We start from the raw sequence: 22,012 nt of genomic DNA, 5'->3' as shown, positions 1-22,012 counted from the left end.
GTATTATTCTCGTTCAAATAAAATTTCCAAACAAATGCATGCGGTAACAGTCACCAGTAACTATCACTTTTTGTGGGGTGGGGGATTTCGATCAAACTTGTTTGATTACACTTGGCTGGGCTCAGAGGTGTAAAATCTGCATTTGTGCTGCTGTTTTCTAGAAGACAGAGACTGAAGCAGTTGTTATAACAGAACAGCTGCTCAGTGTTTTCAACATCACAATACCTTTATTTTGTGTTACAAACATTAAATTAATCATAGGAGTACTGGGATAAAATTTTAAAGCCATTACCATTTGAGCTGGATGTACTGATATGCTGATGTTTTTTTGACATCAAACAAAGAATGTTTTAGGTTCCAACATAATCCACTTGAGCCTTCTCAGAGTTCATTGGTCACCACTTCCGGTGCAACAAGTGAGAACCATATTCGCTATGAAGAATTAAAATACCATGCAGCATTGCAATGTAAACAACATGGCTGTGCACATAGCAGTAATCACATTCACAATCACATCTTGTCAATCAATCACTCATTATAAAACATTCTTAAAATCACATTATACATTTAATGATATACACTGCCTGGTTTGGATTTAAATAAGCAGACACTTAAGAGCCAATGATTGGATCATTATTGCAGTAATTAATGTTTCAGCTGGCAACAATTCTTTTAACCCTAACTGATGCAGTGTTGTTCCTCATTTCTTAAACAACCATATCGGAAGACGTACCCCATGGTCGTGGAAAAGATGTTACTGTGTTTCAGAAGGGCCAAATTATTGGCCTGCATCAAGCAAAGAAAACAACTAAGGAGATTTCTGAAATCACTGGAATTGGGTTAAAACTGTTCAACACATTATTAAAATCTGGAAGGATAGTGGTGAACTGTCAGCTTCGCGGAAGGTATGTGGTCGGAAATGATCACAAACTAAAACACTTGAAGTCACATCGTAAAAAATCGACAGTAGAACTCACGGCTATATTTAATAGTGAAAGTCAGAGGGGGGCCTGGGTAGCTCAGCGAGTAAAGACACTGACTACCACCCCTGGCGTGCTGAGTGACTCCAGCCAGGTCTCCTAAGCAACCAAATTGGCACGATTGCTAGGGAGGGTAGAGTCACATGGGGTAACCTCCTCGTGGTTGCTATATCTGGTACGCTCTCGGTGGGGCGTGTGGCAAATTGTGCATGGATGCCGCGGAGAATAGCGAGAAGCCTCCACACGCGCTATGTCTCCGCGGTAACGCGCTCAACATACACGTGATAAGATGCGCGGGTTGACGGTCTCAGACGCAGAGGCAACTGAGATTCATCCTCCACCACCCGGATTGAGGCGAGTCACTACGCCACCATGAGGACTTAGAGTGCATTGGGAATTGGGCATTCCAAATTGGGGAGAAAAAGTGGAGAAAACCAAAAAAAAAATAAAAAATAATAATAAATAGTGAAAGTAAGAGCATTTCCACATGCACAATGCGAAGATAACTTACAGGATTGGGTCTAAACAGCTGTGTGGCCACAAGAAAGCCACTTGTTAGTGAGGCTAATTGGAAAAAACAACTTCAATTTGCTAAGGAGCATAAACATTGGACTGCGGAGCAATGGAACAAGGTCATGTGGTCTGATGAGTCCAGATTTAACAAATGTCAGTGTAAGAAGGGAAGCGCATGAAGCGATGCACCCGTAATGCTTAGTGCCCATGCACTGTACAAGCCTCTGGAGGCAGTGTTATGATCTGGGGTTGCTTCAATTGGTCAGGTCGAGGCTCAGCAATAAAATGAAGTCAGCTGACTACCTGAATATACTGAATGACCAGGTTATCACATCAATGGAGTCCTGACCTTAACCCAATTGAAAGTCTTTGGGATGTGCTGGAGAAGACTTTACAGAGTGGTTCAGCTCTCCCTTCATCAATACAAGATTTCGGCCAAAAATGAATGCAACTCTGGACAGAAATAAATGTTGTGTTGTTGCATAAGGTTTTCGAAACAATGCTCGAATGAATGCATGGCGTAATCAAAGCTAAAGGCGGTTCAACTAAATATTAGAGTATGCAACAGTCAGTGTATAATCTGTCCTCCTGTGTGCCTGCTGCGAAGCGTAAGGTGACACTTTTTTCATGCTGCAGGACTAGTCAGTACACTCATGTGCGAAGAGGTTAAAACAAAATATTTAATTTATAAAATATATACTTCATGCTCCTCTCATTTGTTCAGAGAGCTACATCTGTTTCTCTTCAGGTATACCAGAACTGGGTGTATGAAGCAGTAACATAAGATATTATTTCCAATCAAGAAATTTAATCTTTGTGATTATCTGAATTTCACACTGTTTACTTGAAAGCGTTGACCCTGAAAATGAACTTTGCTCAGTATGACAACTTTGGACAATGCTTTTTTAGATGAGTCTGTAGATTACTTGATTGGGTGAAACTCTTCCCACATGAAGTGCAGTGGTATGGCTTTTCTCCAGTATGCACTCTCTCATGGGTTTTCAAATTTCCTAACACAATGAAACTCTTTCCACAATGTAAGCACTTGTAAGGTTTTTCTCCAGTATGGATTCTTTGGTGACGTTCCAATTCATAAGCTCTGATAAAAGCTTTACCACACTCTGAGCATACATGAGCTTTCACACCGGTATGTATTATTTGGTGCATATTAAAATTGCTCAACCATGAAAAACCCTTTCCACAAAAAGAACACACATAAGTCTTTTCATTTGAATGAGTTTTCAGGTGCATCTTTAGCTGAGATGCCAATGTAAATTCTTTGCTGCACTGATCACAGTTAAATGGTTTTAATCCAGAGTGATACTGAAGATGATTTTTGAGAGTTGTTGCATGTGTGAAACTCTTTCCGCACTGAAGGCATGTGAAGGGCTTCTCGCCAGTGTGAATTCTTATGTGATCCTTTAGGCTTGCTTTTTGTGTAAAACTCTTTCCACACTGAGTGCATGTGAAAGGCTTCTCTCCGGTCCGGATTTTCATGTGATCCTTTAGAGTTTTCTTTACTTTGAAACTCTTTCCACACTGAAGGCGTGTGAAAGGATTCGCTCCGGTGTGAATTCTCAGGTGTCTCTGTAAATCTCTGTATAGTGCAAAACTCTTTCCACACTGAAGGCATGTGAAAAGCTGCTCCTCAGTGTGAATTCTCATGTGACGGTTAAGGTTTCCTTCTTGTGTGAAACTCTTTCCACACTGAAGACATGTGAATGGCTTCTCTCCTGTGTGAATTCTTAGATGCCTCTCAAGATCTCGTTTTATTGCAAAACTCTTTCCACACTGAGTGCATGTGAAAGGCTTCTCTCCTGTGTGAATTCTCAGGTGCCTCTGTAGATCTACTTTTTGTGAAAAACTCTTATCACACTGAGGGCATGTGAAAGAGTTTTTGGCTCTTGTTCTTGGAGTCCATATTCGCGTCAAATGTTTTTCAGTCTGTGAGCAAACAACAGATTCTTCATCAGTGAAATGATCAGATTTATGATACTGATGGTGTTCCTGATCCACGTCATTCAGTTCTTGACTTTCCACTTTCACTTCCATCAGATCTAAAATGAACAGCGAATAGAGACAAATGTGAAACAAAAAAATACTCCAATTGAATATCATTAGAAAACAAAGACTGCTATATGTTATGTTATCTTTGATATGCTGAATATCAAATTAATGAATGCTAATTCTTGTCATTCTCAGGTTAATAATCACAAGATGTGCTAGATTCTGTTTTCATTTGTTTAACTGTAATTTTACTCTTTCTTTCATTTTCTAACTGCAATTGCCAGATCTGCAACCATAATGTTCTTCAACAGTCATTATGAAGAATCAAGAATGGACACCAACCTATTTGTTCCTCAGTATCTTCATTTTTCATTATGCGTGGTTTTGGATCACTCATGTCTTCACTCTTGCAATAGTATGTCAGTAGACTTCAGTGGTCTCGGTGGGAGTTGTTCCTCTTATTATGCCACCTTATTCCTCTTTCTTCACCTGTAGGATGATGGGAATATTTTCAGCATTTAGAAATAAATTGCAGTTAGAGAGGCTTCACTGAAGGTGTGAATTGTGATTGCTGTGTGGGTGCACCTCTCCAAAATTTTTATTATGCATCGTATCAAAGCACACCACAACAGCTAAAATTGATCCACTTTATAACCACAGATCTCCCTGGATTATGAAACGGATTTCAGAGGTAGGGTCACATTTTGACCAAGGTTAAAGTTGATTAATCATATCTCACTGCATTTGGGCACATTTTAATTGGGAGCATCTGCTCTTTCTATACTGTTTATGTTTCATGAAGTTACAAATGAAAACACGACAAAAGCCACGTCTGTTCACAACTTATAAACTCTGTGCTTTTTTTCTCTTAGCTTTTATTAGCTGATATATACTCTTGGATTGTGAGTGTAACAATATTTGTTGTATTCTAATCGAGAACTTTCCGATCTGTATGATGTACTGAATGTATGTTTTTAACAGTATTGTGTATAATAAATAATCATATTTTATAAGTACGAAAACAAGACGCTTCTAATTTGTCAGCAAATTAAAAAGCACCAGTTAAGAGATGGTTAAATTTACTTTAAGCATTGTAAAATCAATGCTAAGCTTTAAAGCAACACCCATTTTGTGTTGGTCAAGCGAGTATTTTTAATTAATTTGATGATTTTTTTTTTTTTTTCAGCACAGATTGTCAAAGTATGCCAGAATATTTATTTATTATTTCAGTGAACAAACATACAGTATATGCCCAATTTATTCTCTCTATGTTGCAACATGAATAATTATGTAACTAAATCTCAAAATGTCAAACTTTGAACTCAATTTTAATGCTATTTAATAAATACTTTTTAAATCCATGTATTTCATTGATTTTGTTTATTTATGAAATGTATAATTATTTCAGAAATTATGGCATTTTCTCTAAGGACACTAGCACTTTGGTCGTGTACTCACAGACACACCAATGCAGAACAACAAATGTACTATAAATGAAGAATGAAATTACAGAATGCAGTAATATATAATTATAATTCTTATTAAGCAACAAATAGCCATTTATCTAATTACAACAATTCTCCCGATAACAGTTTTTACTTTTAACATGTTATTTACTATATATCAAAAGTGGTGAAAGAGGTTTTTAGCAGCTCTACTAAAAGTGATGGTACTGTAATTATTTTAGATTATATAATACATCATATATACTGATACTGTGGCCTTTTTGTGCTGTGTAGTTTTGGGGAAATTAAATCCAGTTGATTTGGAATCTTCTTGTGTTCTGTTCATTAAAACACAGAATACACTGAGAATTGTACAGGGAACAGTGTAAAAGCATCAAAATTCTTTGACAATCCAAACATGGAGTAATATACACTTTTTGAGTGAAATAATGTGTGGTACCCTGTCAGTGTAAAAACAAACATTGCGCAAGTATGTATTAAACACCAGTTCAGAGTAACAGATCATTTGCTCTACAGTACATTTTTAAACTCTTGGTGTAAATAATTTACACTTTAGTGGTGTATATATTTAATACTTTTGAAAATTTTTGAAAGTTTTGAAAGTGTTACTACACCAGGCTGTTGAGACTCATATATACACAAGAAAAAGGTGAAAATGAGATGTTTTTGTTTGAGAGCGCTTTTCATGTTTATTCAAAATGGCGCTGGCGTTGATGACCTACCACAGAATCATGAACGCAGCTTCACTATTGCTGTAGCAAAGCAGATAGCCACAGTCTACTGGCAGATTAATATTGTTGAGGATTCGAGTTTAGGAGATTTAATGCCCACTGCAATGAAAATTGCAACCTATGTGGTAGGGCTGGACGATATCGATCAAAAATCATATCTCTGTTTTTTAAGGCTGAATGGCGATACAAGATATATATCTCAGTATTTTCTATGAAGAGGGCAAATGTTCAGTTGTAAGTCAAAGCCACAAGTGAGATGGTAAATGAAGCATGCTACACAATTTGTTTCAGGGCAGAAGACTTTTTGGGCTGCAAAGGCTTCGTGGCCGGGGTTGCAGCAGCAGCACGAAGTTTAACGCACTCTTCATACTGCAGTTTATGTTTGCTCCCTAAAATAATCCCACAATGCACTGTAAAAACCAGGGAGCATCGTTGCTCACTATGTTCCCTTACTGGAAATGTCCTCGTCTTCTGAAGTCTCTCAAGTCATTAGATGATGAGCACAAGTGTAAAACTATGAAGTCCAAGCGTTATTTTCTCTTAAAGAGATGTTGTTTGTAATGTCTTACATTCATAATTACCATGAAAGTGAAACAATCTTTTACATATTTAAGTTGTTAAAAGAAGGTTTAAAATACACTCCTTTATATTTTTATTCCTTTATGCCATTTATCTGTTATAACAGACCTTTTTCAGAGACTGTGATGACGTGTTTCCGCCTTATTTATCAGCGTAAATCTCACAATTGCTTTGAATATTTAAAAAATGTATAATCTAGTGTAAATTTAAAACATTATGCTTTGTGTTATATTACCTTGGAATCAATTTAAAAAAAATAATTACCACAACTATGATGGGGTTTCTATTACAGCTGCTGAGAGAGTGACAGTAAATTTGGCATCTTCTCCCGTCTTAATCTACCACTCTCTATTTTTTTTCCTCTTCTGCAATCATTCAAACGTAATAGTGGATTTTTCTTGAGTGGATTGAGGCAAGTCACTATGCCACCAAGAGGACCTAATTGAGGAGAAAAAGGGAGAAAATACATTTAAAAGAAAAGTCAATATACTGCCCAGCACTACTGTGGAGACTAGTTCTTTCAATTAGTCAAACTTTGGGAAATGTTTAATGTTACTTGAATTGGTGATATTTTAGTGCATTTCTATCTTTATATTGTGGAAGGCTTTGTTTGGAAAATGTTAATAAAGCATTATATTGTTAAAAAAAAAAAAAAAAAAAAAATCTGTTTTCTTTCCTAAGATGGTAATAAATGCATTTTGGCAGGTAAATAAATATATATAGGTGTCAAATTTCAGCATTTTCAAAATCTGCGATTAATCGTGATTAACTACAAAAAAAAACAAAAAAGTATGCGCTTAAGACAAAAATTTTTAATTGACTGACAGCACTAGTTTATATTTTCAATTGTATTTATAATCTTATTTGTACTGGTATTTTTCCACCCGTTGTCGTAGAGTGATTTTCAAGTCACTGCTGAAGGAGCTGGTGGAAGAAGTTGGATTTTAGAAGTAGTTATATATAATTTATTGACCACTTCATTATTTTGATTATACTGTATATTTGTTTCGTTTGAAGTGTAATTTGAATTTAGAAATATTTTTGGTTGATTTTTTTTGTTTTTTTTGTTTCCTAAATAAATTAATATAATTTTTAAAGCAAAATTGACCAGTAGCAGGGAAGTGCATGCAAAAATCCACAGCCTAACCTGGAAGGCCCATTCAATCACTATTAATACTAGCCATGATTTGTGAGTCACTTGATCAATATGATTAATAATACTTGCATTCTTTTTTAATTTAATGGAGCCTACATCCAAATCCTGAAAGGAAACATTTTCCATGCGTTTAAAAGGAGCATGTCATGGTCATTGAAATATACCTAACATTTAAAAAGGACGCAGTTAATGCAAAAAAGAACACGTTCATAATTCTATTCTTCTAATTCATAGCATACAGCCCATTTACACTACCAACTTCTTATTAATAGGCTGTCTTTGTTTATATCACTGGTGCTTGACAGGGAATGGACTATATAATACGACATACACTACCGGTCAAAAGTTTTGAAACACTGAAATGTTTCTCATGATCTTAAAAATCTTTTGATCTGAAGGCGTATGCTTAAATGTTTGGAATTAGTTTTGTAGACAAAAATATAATTGTGCCACCATATGAATTTATTTCATTATAAAAACTAAAATTTAATAAAAAATAAATAAAAAAGTTTTGTAATTGATGACTTGGTCCAAATAATAAAGAAAAGCAGCCAATAAGTGCCCAACATAGATGGGAACTCCTTCAATACTGTTTAAAAAGCATCCCAGGGTGATACCTCAAGAAGTTGGTTGAGAAAATGTCAAGAGTACATGTCTGCAAATTCTAGGCAAAGGGTGACTACTTTGAAGATGCTAAAATATAACACAGCTTTGATTTATTTTGGATTTTGTTTTGTCACAACATAATTCCCATAGTTCCATTTATGTTATTCCATAGTTTTGATGACTTTACTATTATTCTAAATGTGAAAAAAAAATTATAATAAAGAATGAGTAAGTGTTTCAAAACTTTTGACCGGTAGTGTAGACGCTGCAAAAACCGAAGAAGAACCTCAGAATTAAATTGCACTTGACCTAGCCCATTAGCACAACCCTACCCAATGTACCGATGTAGGGATGTACCGATCCGTCATTTTAGTATTATTATATTAAATTACAGTAATATTTAACATGACTGGGGTCCAAAAAAAAAAAAAGTGTGATTGAAAAGATATCCAATTACAACTGAAGGGAACAAAAATGAGGTCTGAATCCATTTAGTTCACACAAAAAGGAAAATTCTCTCATCATTTATTCACCCTCATGCCATCTAAGAGGAGTATGACTTTTTTTTCTGCAGAACACAAATTAAGCTCTGTAGTTCCATACAATGCAAGTGAATGGTTGCCAGCAGTTTAAAACTAAAAAAGCATAAAAAGGCAACATAAAAGTTATCCATACGACCTCAGTGGTTAATTTCTTCTAAAACGATTTTAAGAAGTATTTTGGGTAAGAAACAGATCAATATATAAGTCCCTTTTCACTATAAATGTTCACTTCTGGTCACTCTCCAATATGCGTTCATGAGAGGACCGAGTTCATGCAGCCTTGTGAATGAATGAATGAAAGTTACATTTATATAGCGCTTTTCTGACAGTACACTCAAAGCGCTTTACATGATCAGGGGACTCTTCTCAACCACCACCAGTGTGCAGCATCCACCTGGATGAGGCGACGGCTGCCAAAGTGTGCCAGTACGCTTACTACACACCAGCTATTGGTGGAGAGGACCAATAGCTGGAGTGACATAAGCTTACTTGTATCACGCGAGAGGCTGCATCAAAAACATAAATATATAAAGAATTTTAAAGCTTGTATTTTTTTATGCATTCCAGTATACATATGAATTAGCAGTGTCTGCATTTAATCAGTGTTCAATTTTGAATGTTCGTCAGCACTCCGAAACCGAAATCTCTAATATATATATATATATATATACACACACACACACTCACTGAGCACTTTATTAGCAACACCTGTACACCTACTTATTCATACGATTATCTAATCAGCCAATCGTGTGGCAGCAGTGTAATGCATAAAATTATGCACATACGGGTCAGGAGCTTCACATCAATGTTCATATCAAAAATATGATCTCAGTGATTTTGAGCGTGGCATGATTGTTGGTGCCAGACAGGCTGGCCTGAGTAACAAAGCAAATCTCACACGTGAACTGCCCAAATACAAACAGCACATTACATGCCCCACCAGAGACAGGAACATACTGGATCATTGCTACACAACAATAAAGGATGCATATCGCTCTGTCCCTAAAGCAGCCTTGGGACTCTCTGATCACTGTCTGGTTCATCTTCTTCCAACCTACAGGCAGAAATTTAAATCAACCAAGCCAGTAGTAAGGACTGTAAAGAGATGGACCAATGAAGCAGAGCGGGAACTACAAGCCTGCTTCGATTGCACGGATTGGAGTGTTTTTGAGGCTGCAGCCACAGACCTGGACGAGCTCACAGATACTGTTACATCATATATCAGTTTCTGTGAGGATATGTGCATTCCTACTAGGACTTATTTAAAGTTCAACAATGACAAACCGTGTTTACAGCAGAGCTCAGGCAGCTTTGTCAGGCCAAAGAGGATGCTTACAGGGGTGGGGATAAAATCTTGTACAATCAGGCCAGGAACACACTGAACAGGGAAATCAGAATGGCTAAAAGAAGATACTCTGAGAAGCTGAAAAACAAGTTTTCACCTAACGACCCTGCATCAGTGTGGAGTGGCATGAAACAACTAAAAAATTGCAGGACTCCTACCCCCAACCCTGTGGTGGACCAACAACTGGCTGACGACCTGAATGTGTTCTACTGCAGATTTAAAAGGCCCAATCTCACACCCCACACCCACTCTGACCTTCACTTCACACAAACACCTCCTGCAACCCCCCTCCTCCCCCCTCATGCTACTCAACCTGCACTTAAGATCTGTGAAGATGATGTGAGCCGCGTCTTTCGGAAACAGAAGACGAGGAAAGCTTCAGGCCAAGATGGCGTCTGACCAGCGTGTCTTCGATCCGGTGCTAACCAGCTGGCCCCCATCTTCACACAGATCTTCAATAGATCACTGGAGCAGTGTGAAGTCCCATGCTCCTTCAAACGCTCAATCATTATTCCTGTCGCAAAGAAACCAAAAATCACAGGACTTAATGACTACAGACCTGTCGCCCTGACGTCTGTGGTCATGAAATCATTTGAGAGACTGGTGTTGGCCCACCTGAAGAACATCACTGGACCCTTTCTAGATCCCCTTCAATTTGCTTATCGAGCAAACAGGTCTGTGGATGATGCAGTCAACATAGGATTGCATCATATCCTGCAACATCTGGACAGACCAGGGACATATGCAAGGATCCTTTTTGTGGACTTCAGTTCAGCTTTGAACACCATCATCCCAGCTATACTCCAGAATAAATTACACCAACTCTCTGTTCCCATGTCTATCTGTCAGTGGATTACCAGCTTGCTGAACACGCTCAAAACGATGGAGATCATTGTGGACTTTAGGAGGAACACCCCAACACTTCAGATCTCTGAGCACCAGAACCGTCAGGCACAGGAACAGTTTTTTCCCCTCAGGCTATCCATCTCATGAACAGTTAAATTGCCCCATTGAGCAATAACTATGTGCAATACACAGTTTAGTCTTTTTATATTTATCCAACACATCCAACCTCTTCTGCCATTTCATTCCTCTGAAGAAAAAAAAAAAGTGCACGTATGTATGTATGTATGTATGTATGTATGTGTGTCTGTATGTTTGTGTATAATTATTTTTTTATGATTATCTATGTCTTGCTGCTGTTTTTGTATTGTTTTTGTATTGTTGTACACTGGAAGCTCTTGTCACCAAGACAAATTCCTTGTATGTGTAAGCGTACTTGGCAATAAAGCTGATTCTGATAAGAATAGCATCTCAGAATGCACAACACGTGGAACCTTGAGGCGGATGGGGTACAACAGCAGAAGACCACGTCAGGTTCCACTTCTGTCAACCAAGAACAGAAAGCGGAGGCTGCAGTGGGCACAGGCTCACCAAAACTGGACAGTTCAAGACTGGAAAAACATAGTCTGGTCTGATGAATCTCGATTTCTGCTGAGGCAAACAGATGGTAGGGTCAGAATTTGGCGTCAACAGCATGAATCCATGGAACATGGTTTGTCTTGTTATGTGCTTTGTTACAGCCGTCAAAGCACCACATCATCAATACATTTCAAGAGGGGGCATGTGCCCCCTTAGATTTTTGAGCCAAGAGGATTTTGAAATTCCAAAAAATGTATTTGCACCTTCGATAATTACATTAAATTATTATACATTATAATTAATACATTAGATTATTGCATGTAAAAAGAATGTCTGTGGCAGACATCTTCATTCACAAGTCTAAATTTTGTCAGTCAAACCGAGTTTATGTTCTGCTATAGGTGACGTCAGGTGGCTGCCTTGGAGATCACGGTCACAGCGAAGGTCGAGCACAAAGGGATAACGCAGTGTTATGGTATTAAAAACTAATTAGGCTAATTGCATCTACTAGAGCCATGGTGCTCAACAGGTGGCCAGCATCCAACCCTTGAACCATCTTTTTGTGGCCTGCGTGATGTCATCATATAAAATTATTATTTGTTTGTGAATTTTGAGGGGTCAATTTACTAGAGCATATACGGTCTGTGATGGAGGAGGAGGGAGTGGCCGGGCTAGGGTGCACACCTGGCACAGAGTTGCCCCAATCAGTGGGAGAGAGAGATAAGGAGGAGCCGGGGATGCCAGAGAGAGAGAGAGAGACACGTGGCAGTGTGTGTGTGTGTGTCTACGTGTCAGCGTAAAACAGTGTTTTATTGTGTGCGACTGAAAAGTGCAACAATAAATGTCTATGTGTACCTTTCAACCCGGTCCCAGCTTCCTCCTTCCCACACAATCAGGCAATGGGGGTATGTGACGAGGAGGAGGGAGTGGCCGGGACGTGAGGGTGCATGCCTGGCGCTGAGCTGCCCCAATCAGCAGGAGAGAGAGCCGGGGACACTGGAGAGAGAGATGAGGAGCCGGGAACACCAGAGAGAGAGAGAGAGAGAGAGAGATAGAGAGACAAACGCGGCAGTGTGTGTGCGTGTGTCTACATGTCAGTGTGAAGCAGTGTGCGACTGAAAAGTGCAACAATAAATGTCTGTGTATTGTTCAACCCGGTTCCAGCTTCCTCCTTCCCACACCCTGTTACACGGTCATTTTAAAGTCTCGATAAATTGCTGTCCCTTTATAGAGGAAAAGAAACAGCAAACGGATGTAAAGAATAAATTAAGGCGTGAATATAAATCTAATTTCCTTAATAACATGAGTGCAACATCAGGCTGTGCCCGAGTTAACAGTGTGTGCGCCTTCCCTTAAATATGCTCTTTCCCACTCGTCATGGCCACAACGCAAACTAACCTGTTTAAATAGTTCAAAAGAAATTTGCTCATTGCTAAAATTATTAATGGAAAAAAAAAAGTGTATTCGGTACTGCGATCGATATTATGTGCCTATTTTATACAATCAATTAATTTTCTTTTGCCCTCAGATGTAACCAAAATAATTTAAATATTTTATTAAGCTCTCTGAAAAGTTAAAATTTAGTATCCACATTGGGACATCCACAACAAAATAAGATACTTCAGATGTTGAAAAATTTATACAGATAATAATATATATATTTAAAAATAAAGTCACACACAAGTGATCATCAATCGTTTGATTACAGCTTATTTTTCAGTTTAATCCAATTCAAAGTACTTACATACCCATGACTTGTTTCCAACTATCCGTGCTAACCACAGTTTTCTTGGCTACAACTTCCACAGTTGTAATGAAAAATTCTGTTAAGGTAAGAGTGTTGATGTGTAGTTTTTTTTTCTTTCTTTTCGTATGAGCTTAACATGCAGAAATTACATAGTTATATTGTCACAGTCAGGTGCCTCAGCCAGTCGTGGCTGGCATCATCCAAACTGGTGAAGTTGCCGGGGCACCTGAAGCAGGAGCAGGAATATAGAATGTGGTCGGCCGTCTGCTCCTTGCCATCGCCGCATTCGCAGATTGGGTCATCAGTGAGACCCCACTTGTGTAGGGTGGCCCAGAAGCAGCCATGTCCAGTTCTTAGTCGGTTTAGCTTGACCCAGGCTTGTCTGGGTAGGTCATTTCCAGCGGGTTTGTTAGATACTTTGTCGATAAACTGTTTCAGTCTGTGGCTGTTATTATTCCACGCATCTTTTTGAGCTCATTATTCCAGTTGTGAGCTCACTTACGGCTAATTCACTGGTGATTCAGGAAAAAGATTCAAAAGATCATTTGCTCACGACTCTCTCACGCCGAGTTTGTTTTTGCGTGCGGTGCAGCAAGCTTGTCACAACAGAATGGGTGAAAAGCGGCACGAGACACACTGGTGCGTGCTCTATAGATGTATTCAATAACTCACAAGATGATATCTGATGAAACCGCATATGAACGCACACAACCCGACTGTCGCCAATGGCAATTTAGTCGCAATAAATTATTTTTGGTCGCATTTGCGACCATTTTATTCACAGTCTGGAGCCCTGTATCCACAGTAAAACGAGTCCTATATCGACATAACCTGAAAGGCTGCTCAGCAAGGAAGAAGCCACTGCTCCAAAACTGCCATAAAAAAGCCAGAATACAGTTTGCAAGTGCACATGGGGACAAAGATCTTACTTTTTGGAGAAATTTCTTCTGGTGTGATGAAACAAAAATGAAACTTTTTGGCCATAATGACCATCGTTATGTTTGGAGGAAAAAGGGTGAAGCTTGCAAGCCGAAGAACACCATCCCAACCTTGAAGCATGGGGGTGGCAGCATCATGTTGTGGGGATGTTTTGCTGCAGGAGGGACTGGTGCACTTCACAAAATAGATGGCATCATGAGGAAGGACAATTATGTGGATGTATTGAAGCAACATCTCAAGACATCAGCCAGGAAGATAAAGCTCAGACAATGACCCCAAGCATACCTCCAAAGTTGTGGCAAAATGGCTTGAGATATGGGCCAAAATTCCAGCAACTTATTGTGAGAAGCTTGTGGAAGACTACCCAAAACATTTGACCCAAGTTAAACAATTTAAAGGCAATACTACCAAATACTAACAAAGTGTATGTAAACTTCTGAGCCACTGGGAATGTGATGAAAGAAATAAAAGCTGAAATAAATCATTCTCTCTACTATTATTCTGACATTTCACATTCTTAAAATAAAGTAGTGATCCTAACTGACTTAAGACAGGGAATGTTTTCAACAATTAAATGTCAGGAATTGTGTCAGTTTAAAAGTATTTGAGTATGGTGTATGTAAACTTCTGACTTCAACTGTAATATATATGTATATATATAATGCATTCTCTTTTATTCTTGTTAATTGCATGTTTCCATGATGTTTTAAAACAGTATGTTAGTTTTGTGTAGTCTACTCACCTCACTAATAAATAAAAAAAGCTTGACCTTGGTGCCCCCTCAAAAAATAAAACTAAAATACAAATTAGGGGGAATGATGCCCCTGACTGAGCCTAATTATCAACTTTTGGGTTCCTTAACCAGTCGATTATGAAAACTGGCTGTTTTGCACATCCCTAATACGACTTATAAACTCTGTGCTTTTTTTCTTTTGTATGTATGTGCTTTTACTTGATATAGGCTATTTGGTATGTGAGTGAAACAATATATGTTGTATTCTACTCGAGACCTTTCCGATCTGTATGATGTTCTGTATGTGGCCCAGTGATGAATAAGGTTTTCAATTGACCAAAAATTAAAATAGGTTAAAACTGCACATCAAAGTAGTTTTCGCTTTTATGAGGATGTTATTGCCTTATTACTAATCTTATTTTTAACAATGTATTTTATGTGTTTTAATTGAGAATCATGTGACAACAGCAGTCAAAATGTCATACGGGATAAGGAATTTTCTAAATATTATCATATTAAATTTTTTTTTAATCAATAACACTTAATGAATATATAAAGTGAGGCAGTAACCAATATTTAGAGCTCGTAAAATAAAACTTGCACAATTATTTTTTCTCATTATAATGTGTTTGCTTTAAACGTGACCCTACTTGTTAAAGTTCTTTACCCACATTTTAATGCTGCAATGTGATTTAAGCTTCAAAATATCTGAAAATGTTTTACAGTACTTGGCATCATACTATTATTGTTTTATCAACTCCATAAAATGAAATTATGTGTTTTAAGGGAAAGAAAAAATCAGCGTTATCCCGCCAGACTGAAATTGTTACTCGGTATGACACCTTATGAGTTTACACATGAATTGTCATTTTTACACAACTTTTTATAATTTTTATGTTATGCAAAGGGAGTCACACTGAAAATAGTTTTTTCAAGGAAATGAATTAGGCTACACTGTAAAGAAACCTTGCTGCTCTCTCTTTGCTTGACAGTGGCATCTAGAAAAATCATCAAAATGTGAAAACTGTACATATATATATTAAATGTTAATGATGAATAATTATATAAATATTAAGCATCTAGGCAAATGAGAAACGTTATGAATATGGTTCATTCTCTTTTGACACGTTTAAGTGATGTACGTGAGTAAACAAGGTTTGAACATCAACTGTAACAAGATAAAACTGAAATGCACAGCTTTTTAACACTTCTGTGTACAAATTTGAAGGCTGTTTATTGGATCAATACAGGTAAATGTCATATTATGCGACTACGCATTACTTTACGGAGAGCTTTCGACCTACTAGTTAAGTCTTGCCTTAAGAACAGGTGGTGCAACCAAATTAAGCACTGACTTAGTTACAAACTAACTAGTAGTTACTAAGCCCTTAACGTCCTAACTTACATGAGAACTTACTTTTTTTAGCGTTATACCAAATGACACAGGATTTTACTACATAGTGTACCAGTGAGCGAAAAGGGTAAATTAAACACATTTTAAGAGAGACTTACTAACCTTTCACCATTGTTTGGGGGTCCTTCAGGGTCTTTTCTGATTGTGTAACATTCTGTCTGATAACGTGTCAAAATAAAATGCCCCATAAAATTGCTCCAGATTGCTTGTTATCCCAGATGACATTGGCTGACTGCCAGTTTTGGGACAGAATGCTCCAAAGCATAATAATCAACTGGGTGTCATGTTTCTTTAAATATTTTAATATATTGTTGGCAGCACTCATACAATAATGCCTGTGGCAGAGATTTTAGGTTTTATCTGATTTTTAACACTTTTTGTAGCTTTTTTGCATTTCACCATGAGGTTTGGACAGTTATCTGGTATGACACTGTGTGAATATAATGTCTAATAATTCTTAAACTTTGTAAAACCCTCATTACATGTTCATATCATTTGATAAACAGAGATTAATAGATTCAATAAATGTGTTTTCCTTATTTTTACTCCATAAAGGGGTTTGGACATAAAAATTGCACATCACGTCATTGGGCCACGTCTGTTTTTTAACAGTATTGTGTACAATAAATAATCATGTTTGACAGTCTGTTGTACAGTAAATAAATTATATTTCATAAATTATGCATGGAACACTTCTTATTTGTCAGCTAATTAAAAAGCACCCGTTAAGAGATAGTTATATTACTCATGTTCATTATTATTATTTTAGTGGGATTTATTCTAGTATGAGATTTATTCTTGGTCGAAAATACAGAGTAACTGTGTTACTGTTATTTTGCTAAAGACCCCCCCCCCCCCCAAAAAAAAAAATTGCAATAAAATAATTTAATTATTATTATTATTATTATTTTTTTTTTTTAAACTATCAAGCAATTATGGGGGCAAAGGGAATAACTAACCAAGAATAACCGCATATTTATTTTTACTTTGTTTTACTTATTTTTGCCTAATAATACTTTGAAATCTGCAATTTTATAATGGGAGTCAATCGGTCGCCTATTCAAAATGTGACCACTCACATATGTACTATATGGCGATATGATTACTAAATCAATAATAGACCCTTTAAACATCATATGTACAAAATATGGTATTTGTGTATGACAGGTTTTATTTGCTTCATTTTATGGAATTTTGAGGAGCACAGTGGAATTAAATTTTCACATTAAATCACAATTGCAACGGTGGGTTTAAATGGGTTAAGAATGGGGGCATAAACATGAAACTACACAACCAAAACAAGACCAAATATGACTGATACACAAAGCACAGAAAGAAAATACCTTTACAGTCCAGAAATAAGAAACACAGAAAGGTGTGTTATGAGGATTGTTTTAATATTTCTTAAACAATTGTTTAAATAATCATCTTTACCCTACAGCTGATAATAATAGCCATCGTGACTTTGCTTCTTTTTATTTCAAATGTCGAATTATTGTTTACGTTTTGAAACATACAAGCATAACAGCGTCTGTGCAGCACGGAGAGAGAGGAATACAACGAGCAAATATGATTCTCTCAAAGACCAAACTATACAGAGCATTAGCGTGTGAAATACATATAGAGTTGAATAAACAGATTGAGTTTTTTTGTCGTGTTTTGGCTTATTAACTCATAAAAAATAACCATAGTATGGAATATGGCATATTGTAACTTACATCAGGTGATCTTCATTCAAACGAGCCTGAACACAGCGTTATGCGATATGTAGATCTTGAAATATTCCTCAAAGAGCGTCATGACATTGTAGCAATTAGCATCTCTGACAACTACTTCTTCCTTGGATTTATGGCGGTTGGCAAACTAGCTTTTGGTGTATTTCCGCCGCCTACAGGGATGTAATGTGAAGCGTTGATGTAGAATGTGAGGGTGAAAAAACCCCTGAAGACTACATTCTGTTACACTGGCACATTTCTTTTGCACCCTTCACATTTTCTCACATTTCTTACACGACATACGTTTTATTTTGTACACAGTTAGCTGTGTAAACTGAAGTTAGCTGAAAGTATCCAGTGGCCACTTGTATATAAAAAGAAAAGTATAAAAGAAAATAAAAGACGCCATGTCTTTATTGCAAGCGATATTATTCTCATAATGACGTCACACATCATTGACAGAGAAATGTTGGCTAGCAGTTTTCATTCAGTCTCTCTCTGCGCTGCTAAATTAGGTTAAACAAATCCAGCACCACTCTTTTAGAGTGCATGATCCCCACAGACAATCTGATGATAAAAATCAAATCTGTAAATACGCAGAACATCTCCAACATCAGGGCTTACAGCAAAAGTCTTTAGTAGTTAGCAGACTGAGCTGTTTTCTTAACTAAGAACCATAAAGATGATGAAAACAGGTCTACTTTAAGTCTAGGATTGATTAACACGGAGGAGATGATGGGTATAACCAGGGACAAATATTTACCCTAATACTGTATTAGTACTGTATTTTAGCAATCATGTCACATGTCCAGACTTCATTTGGTGTTTCTGTCGGCTCAGCAGTTTAGAATCAGAACTGGCGAAGCCCGTCCCGATTCACGAATGAAACACTCTTTTGAGTCGGTTCTTTTCAATGAATTGGTCAAACGGGTCAGTAAAACGGTCTGAATCGTTTTGCGATTCTATCTGAATAAACCACATGGAGATCTTTGGAGCGGTTTCTCATTCAGTAAACGGTAGCGGGATCCTTCATTAAATAGAGAGCAAAAAGAGCACTGGATGAAATGGAATATTTACCTACAATCTAATGCAAGACTGTAAATGCATCCTCGACAGCCATCTCACACCAGATGTGGCGGTTTTGTGCAAAATGCGTGGGATCATCATAGATTTATTTTAAGAAATAATATTTTTTCCTGCATCTTAAACTTGTTTTATGTCCATTATACAAGACAAATGTAGATTTTTTTTTTCTCTCCCCTTTTTCTCCCCAATTTGGAATGTCCAATTCCCAATGCACTCTAAGTCCTCGTGGTGGCGTAGTGACTCACCTCAATCCGGGTGGCGGAGGACAAATCTCAGTTGCCTCTGCGTCTGAGACCGTCAACTCGCGCATCTAATCACGTGGCTTGTTGAGCACGTTACCGTGGAGACATAGCGCGTGTGGGCTTAACACCATCCACCGCGGCATCCACGCACAACTCACCGCGCACCCCCCCGAGAGCGAACCACATTATAGTGATCACCAGGAGTAATTATTAAGTCCTGTAGTGTTAAAGCCATTTCATTGTTCTCATTTGGTATGCGTGGAGCTAGTCCGTTGTCCTCAATGTTAATCAACGAAGATTTGGAGAATGTCATGCACATGTGCAATGAGCATTGAATGATGGGCTGAGGGGCACGTTTGTCTTTGCCCCTTTGCCAATTAAAAGCTTTGATCATAATAAGTCTGTCAAGCTGTTGACATGAGCATCGGAAGTTACCGTTCTTGAGTGCAGACTTGCATATTGAACCTCACTGGTAATTTTTAAAAGCTCATTTTATTCTAATATGTTGCTGGTTGGATTAGTTACAGTGCACCGCTCATCATTTCAATGAATTGTATGCCATTGCTTTAAAGAGTTGTGTTGTTAAACCATTAGTTTGTATTAGACTAACAAAAATGAACAGACCCTCGATATTGAGCAGTTATTGTAGTTTTGCTATATTGTTCATGCAAGTTAGTGAGGTAATATGCACAGCTTTTGATGATTTGCCTATATCTGGTTTGCTTTCACGGTCACTTAAGCTTTTAAATGTGGATGTGTGTTTTAGTAGTGTTTTGAAATAAATTATTAGGGAAATTGCACCACACAGTAAGTTTTTTTTTTTTTAATTAATTTAAAATAACCTAGATGTTCAGAAATAATAGTATAAAATAAGAAAACCGCAAAATACAACTGCAAAATGCATAGTAATTTTTATCTAAACCAAGTCTATCTAGAAAGTTATCTAGAAATTATTATCTAGAAGTTATCTAGTTTATCTAGAAAGTACTCATTGTACATGTATCAGTTTGTGTGTATAATCATAAAACCTTTAAGGCTGCACAATTTATGGAATAGTTACTAATTATAATTATTTTAAAGTGCTATTTAATTCCTGATGAGGGATGGTGTGGCTTAAAGCGACTAACACCCTGTATTTAGATGTGTATAAATATTAGGTAGCTTTCTTCAGGTAATGGGCCAAAAAAAAAAAAAAAAAAAAAGAAAAAAAAAAGGAAGAGATCTAACGGACACAAAAAAAGTACAAAATTATGAGAAGCCTATCTGAAGGATGCAACTCTCTTGAAATTTCCATCCTATTAAGGTGTGCCCACAATACAATAAAATACTTTGTTAATAATAGTCAGGAGAGCTGCAAAAATGTGTTGAGAAGAAAAAGTGCAAATTAACTACAAAAGATATAAATGTGAAACCACCAGGAGCCCTTTAGCTTCCAGTATCACACATTTCCAGAGCTGTAACGTTGTCTCCAAAAGTACAAAGTGCCTGGTTCTCAAAGTCTTGGCTAAGGGGAGGAGGGCTAAAACACATCCTTGAATTAATAAGAATTACAAGTTGAAGTATCAAGATTGGGCCAGAAAATACCAGAAGAATGATTTTTTAATGGTTTTATGGACAGATGTGATGAGAGTGGCTCTTGATGGATCAGATGTGTGGAAACATATCTGGATCACTAATACACACATGAGAGGAGAGGTAATGAGGTGGGTTGCTTTTTGGACTTTTTTGAGTTTACCTAATGGCAAGATGGTTGGCCATCTGTTAACTGGTCTGTTTGTTTTCATTCTGTTTATGTCTCTTTTTGTCCAAGATATCTCTGCTCTATTGGTTTATGATTGTCTAACACTCATTAACATCAGAAATACTGTTTTGTTGTTGTTTTTTTTTTTTTTTTGTGGATTTTATTCCCTTTTCTCCCCAATTTGGCATGCCCGATTCCCAATGCTTACTAGATCCTCATGGTGGCACAGTTGCTCACCTCAATCTGGTTGGCAGAGGACAAATCTCTGCTTCCACTTCTGAGACAGTCAGCCTGCGCATCTTATCACATGTCTTGCTAGGAGATTTAGTGTGGAGGCTCATGCTATCTCCGCGAATGAGTATTTATCACCTCTTATTTATTTTAGATACCAGTTCCTATATATTGTTATTTACACATGACAAATATACTATCAAATCTACTTTTATTACATATCGTATTTTAATGGGGATATCATTTATTACAACTGACAGTTACATGAGTAAACAAGGTTTGAACAACAACCGTAACAAGATCAAATTGAAATTCACGGCTTTAACGCTTCTGTTAACAAATTTCAAGGCTGTTTATTGGATCATTACGGGTAAACGTCATATTATGCGACTACACATTACTTTACGGTGAGCTTACGACCTACTAGTTAAGTCTTGCCTTAAGAACAGGTGGTGCAACCAAATTAAGCACTGACTTAGTTTGTAATTAACTAGTAATTACTAAGCCCTTAGTGCACAGGTTTTCAAACCCTGGGTCGAGACTTAAAAAATGGGTCATCAGGATGATTTAAGGATATTGTTCCAAAAATAAATTAATTCAATTTTAATAATAATAATAATAATAATAATAATAATAAGAAGAAGAAGAAGAAGAAGAAGAAGAAGAAGAAGTTTTAATAGAAGCACATTGAAGTACATCATTCAACTAAACGCAAAATAAATACTCCACCTCTGTCACCTGACCCACGTACATGCAATCAAACATAGTGCTCAGAACATTATCACGTTGTTGATGCAGCCATTTTTTCCCGACT

The 22,012-nt window shown here is 37.2% G+C and overlaps 1 protein-coding gene across 2 annotated transcripts; it reads right to left on the bottom strand.

The window, feature by feature from the left end:
- Nucleotides 1–207: 207 nt before the first annotated feature.
- LOC127442909 (gastrula zinc finger protein XlCGF57.1-like) lies at nucleotides 208–18,034 on the bottom strand. 2 transcript variants are annotated; one of them, XM_051701289.1, is made up of 4 exons: nucleotides 17,902–18,031; nucleotides 6,541–6,714; nucleotides 3,843–3,989; nucleotides 208–3,550 (listed from the first exon to the last, which is right to left on the bottom strand). In XM_051701289.1, exons 3-4 carry the CDS (start codon nucleotides 3,895–3,897, stop codon nucleotides 2,370–2,372), a joined length of 1,236 nt encoding a protein of 411 aa, XP_051557249.1. In that variant the 5' UTR covers nucleotides 3,898–3,989; nucleotides 6,541–6,714; nucleotides 17,902–18,031; the 3' UTR covers nucleotides 208–2,369. The 2 variants fall into 2 exon arrangements, with proteins under 2 accessions (XP_051557249.1, XP_051557250.1); XM_051701290.1 differs by lacking the exon at nucleotides 6,541–6,714 and having other exon boundaries at nucleotides 17,902–18,034.
- Between the last annotated feature and the right edge of the window lie 3,978 nt (nucleotides 18,035–22,012).

Source organism: Myxocyprinus asiaticus, chromosome 6, assembly GCF_019703515.2.
Source record: "Myxocyprinus asiaticus isolate MX2 ecotype Aquarium Trade chromosome 6, UBuf_Myxa_2, whole genome shotgun sequence".
NCBI lineage: Eukaryota > Metazoa > Chordata > Actinopteri > Cypriniformes > Catostomidae > Myxocyprinus > Myxocyprinus asiaticus.
The sequence above is the reverse complement of the archived record's forward strand: the minus strand, read 5'-3'. Positions and strand labels throughout refer to the sequence as shown.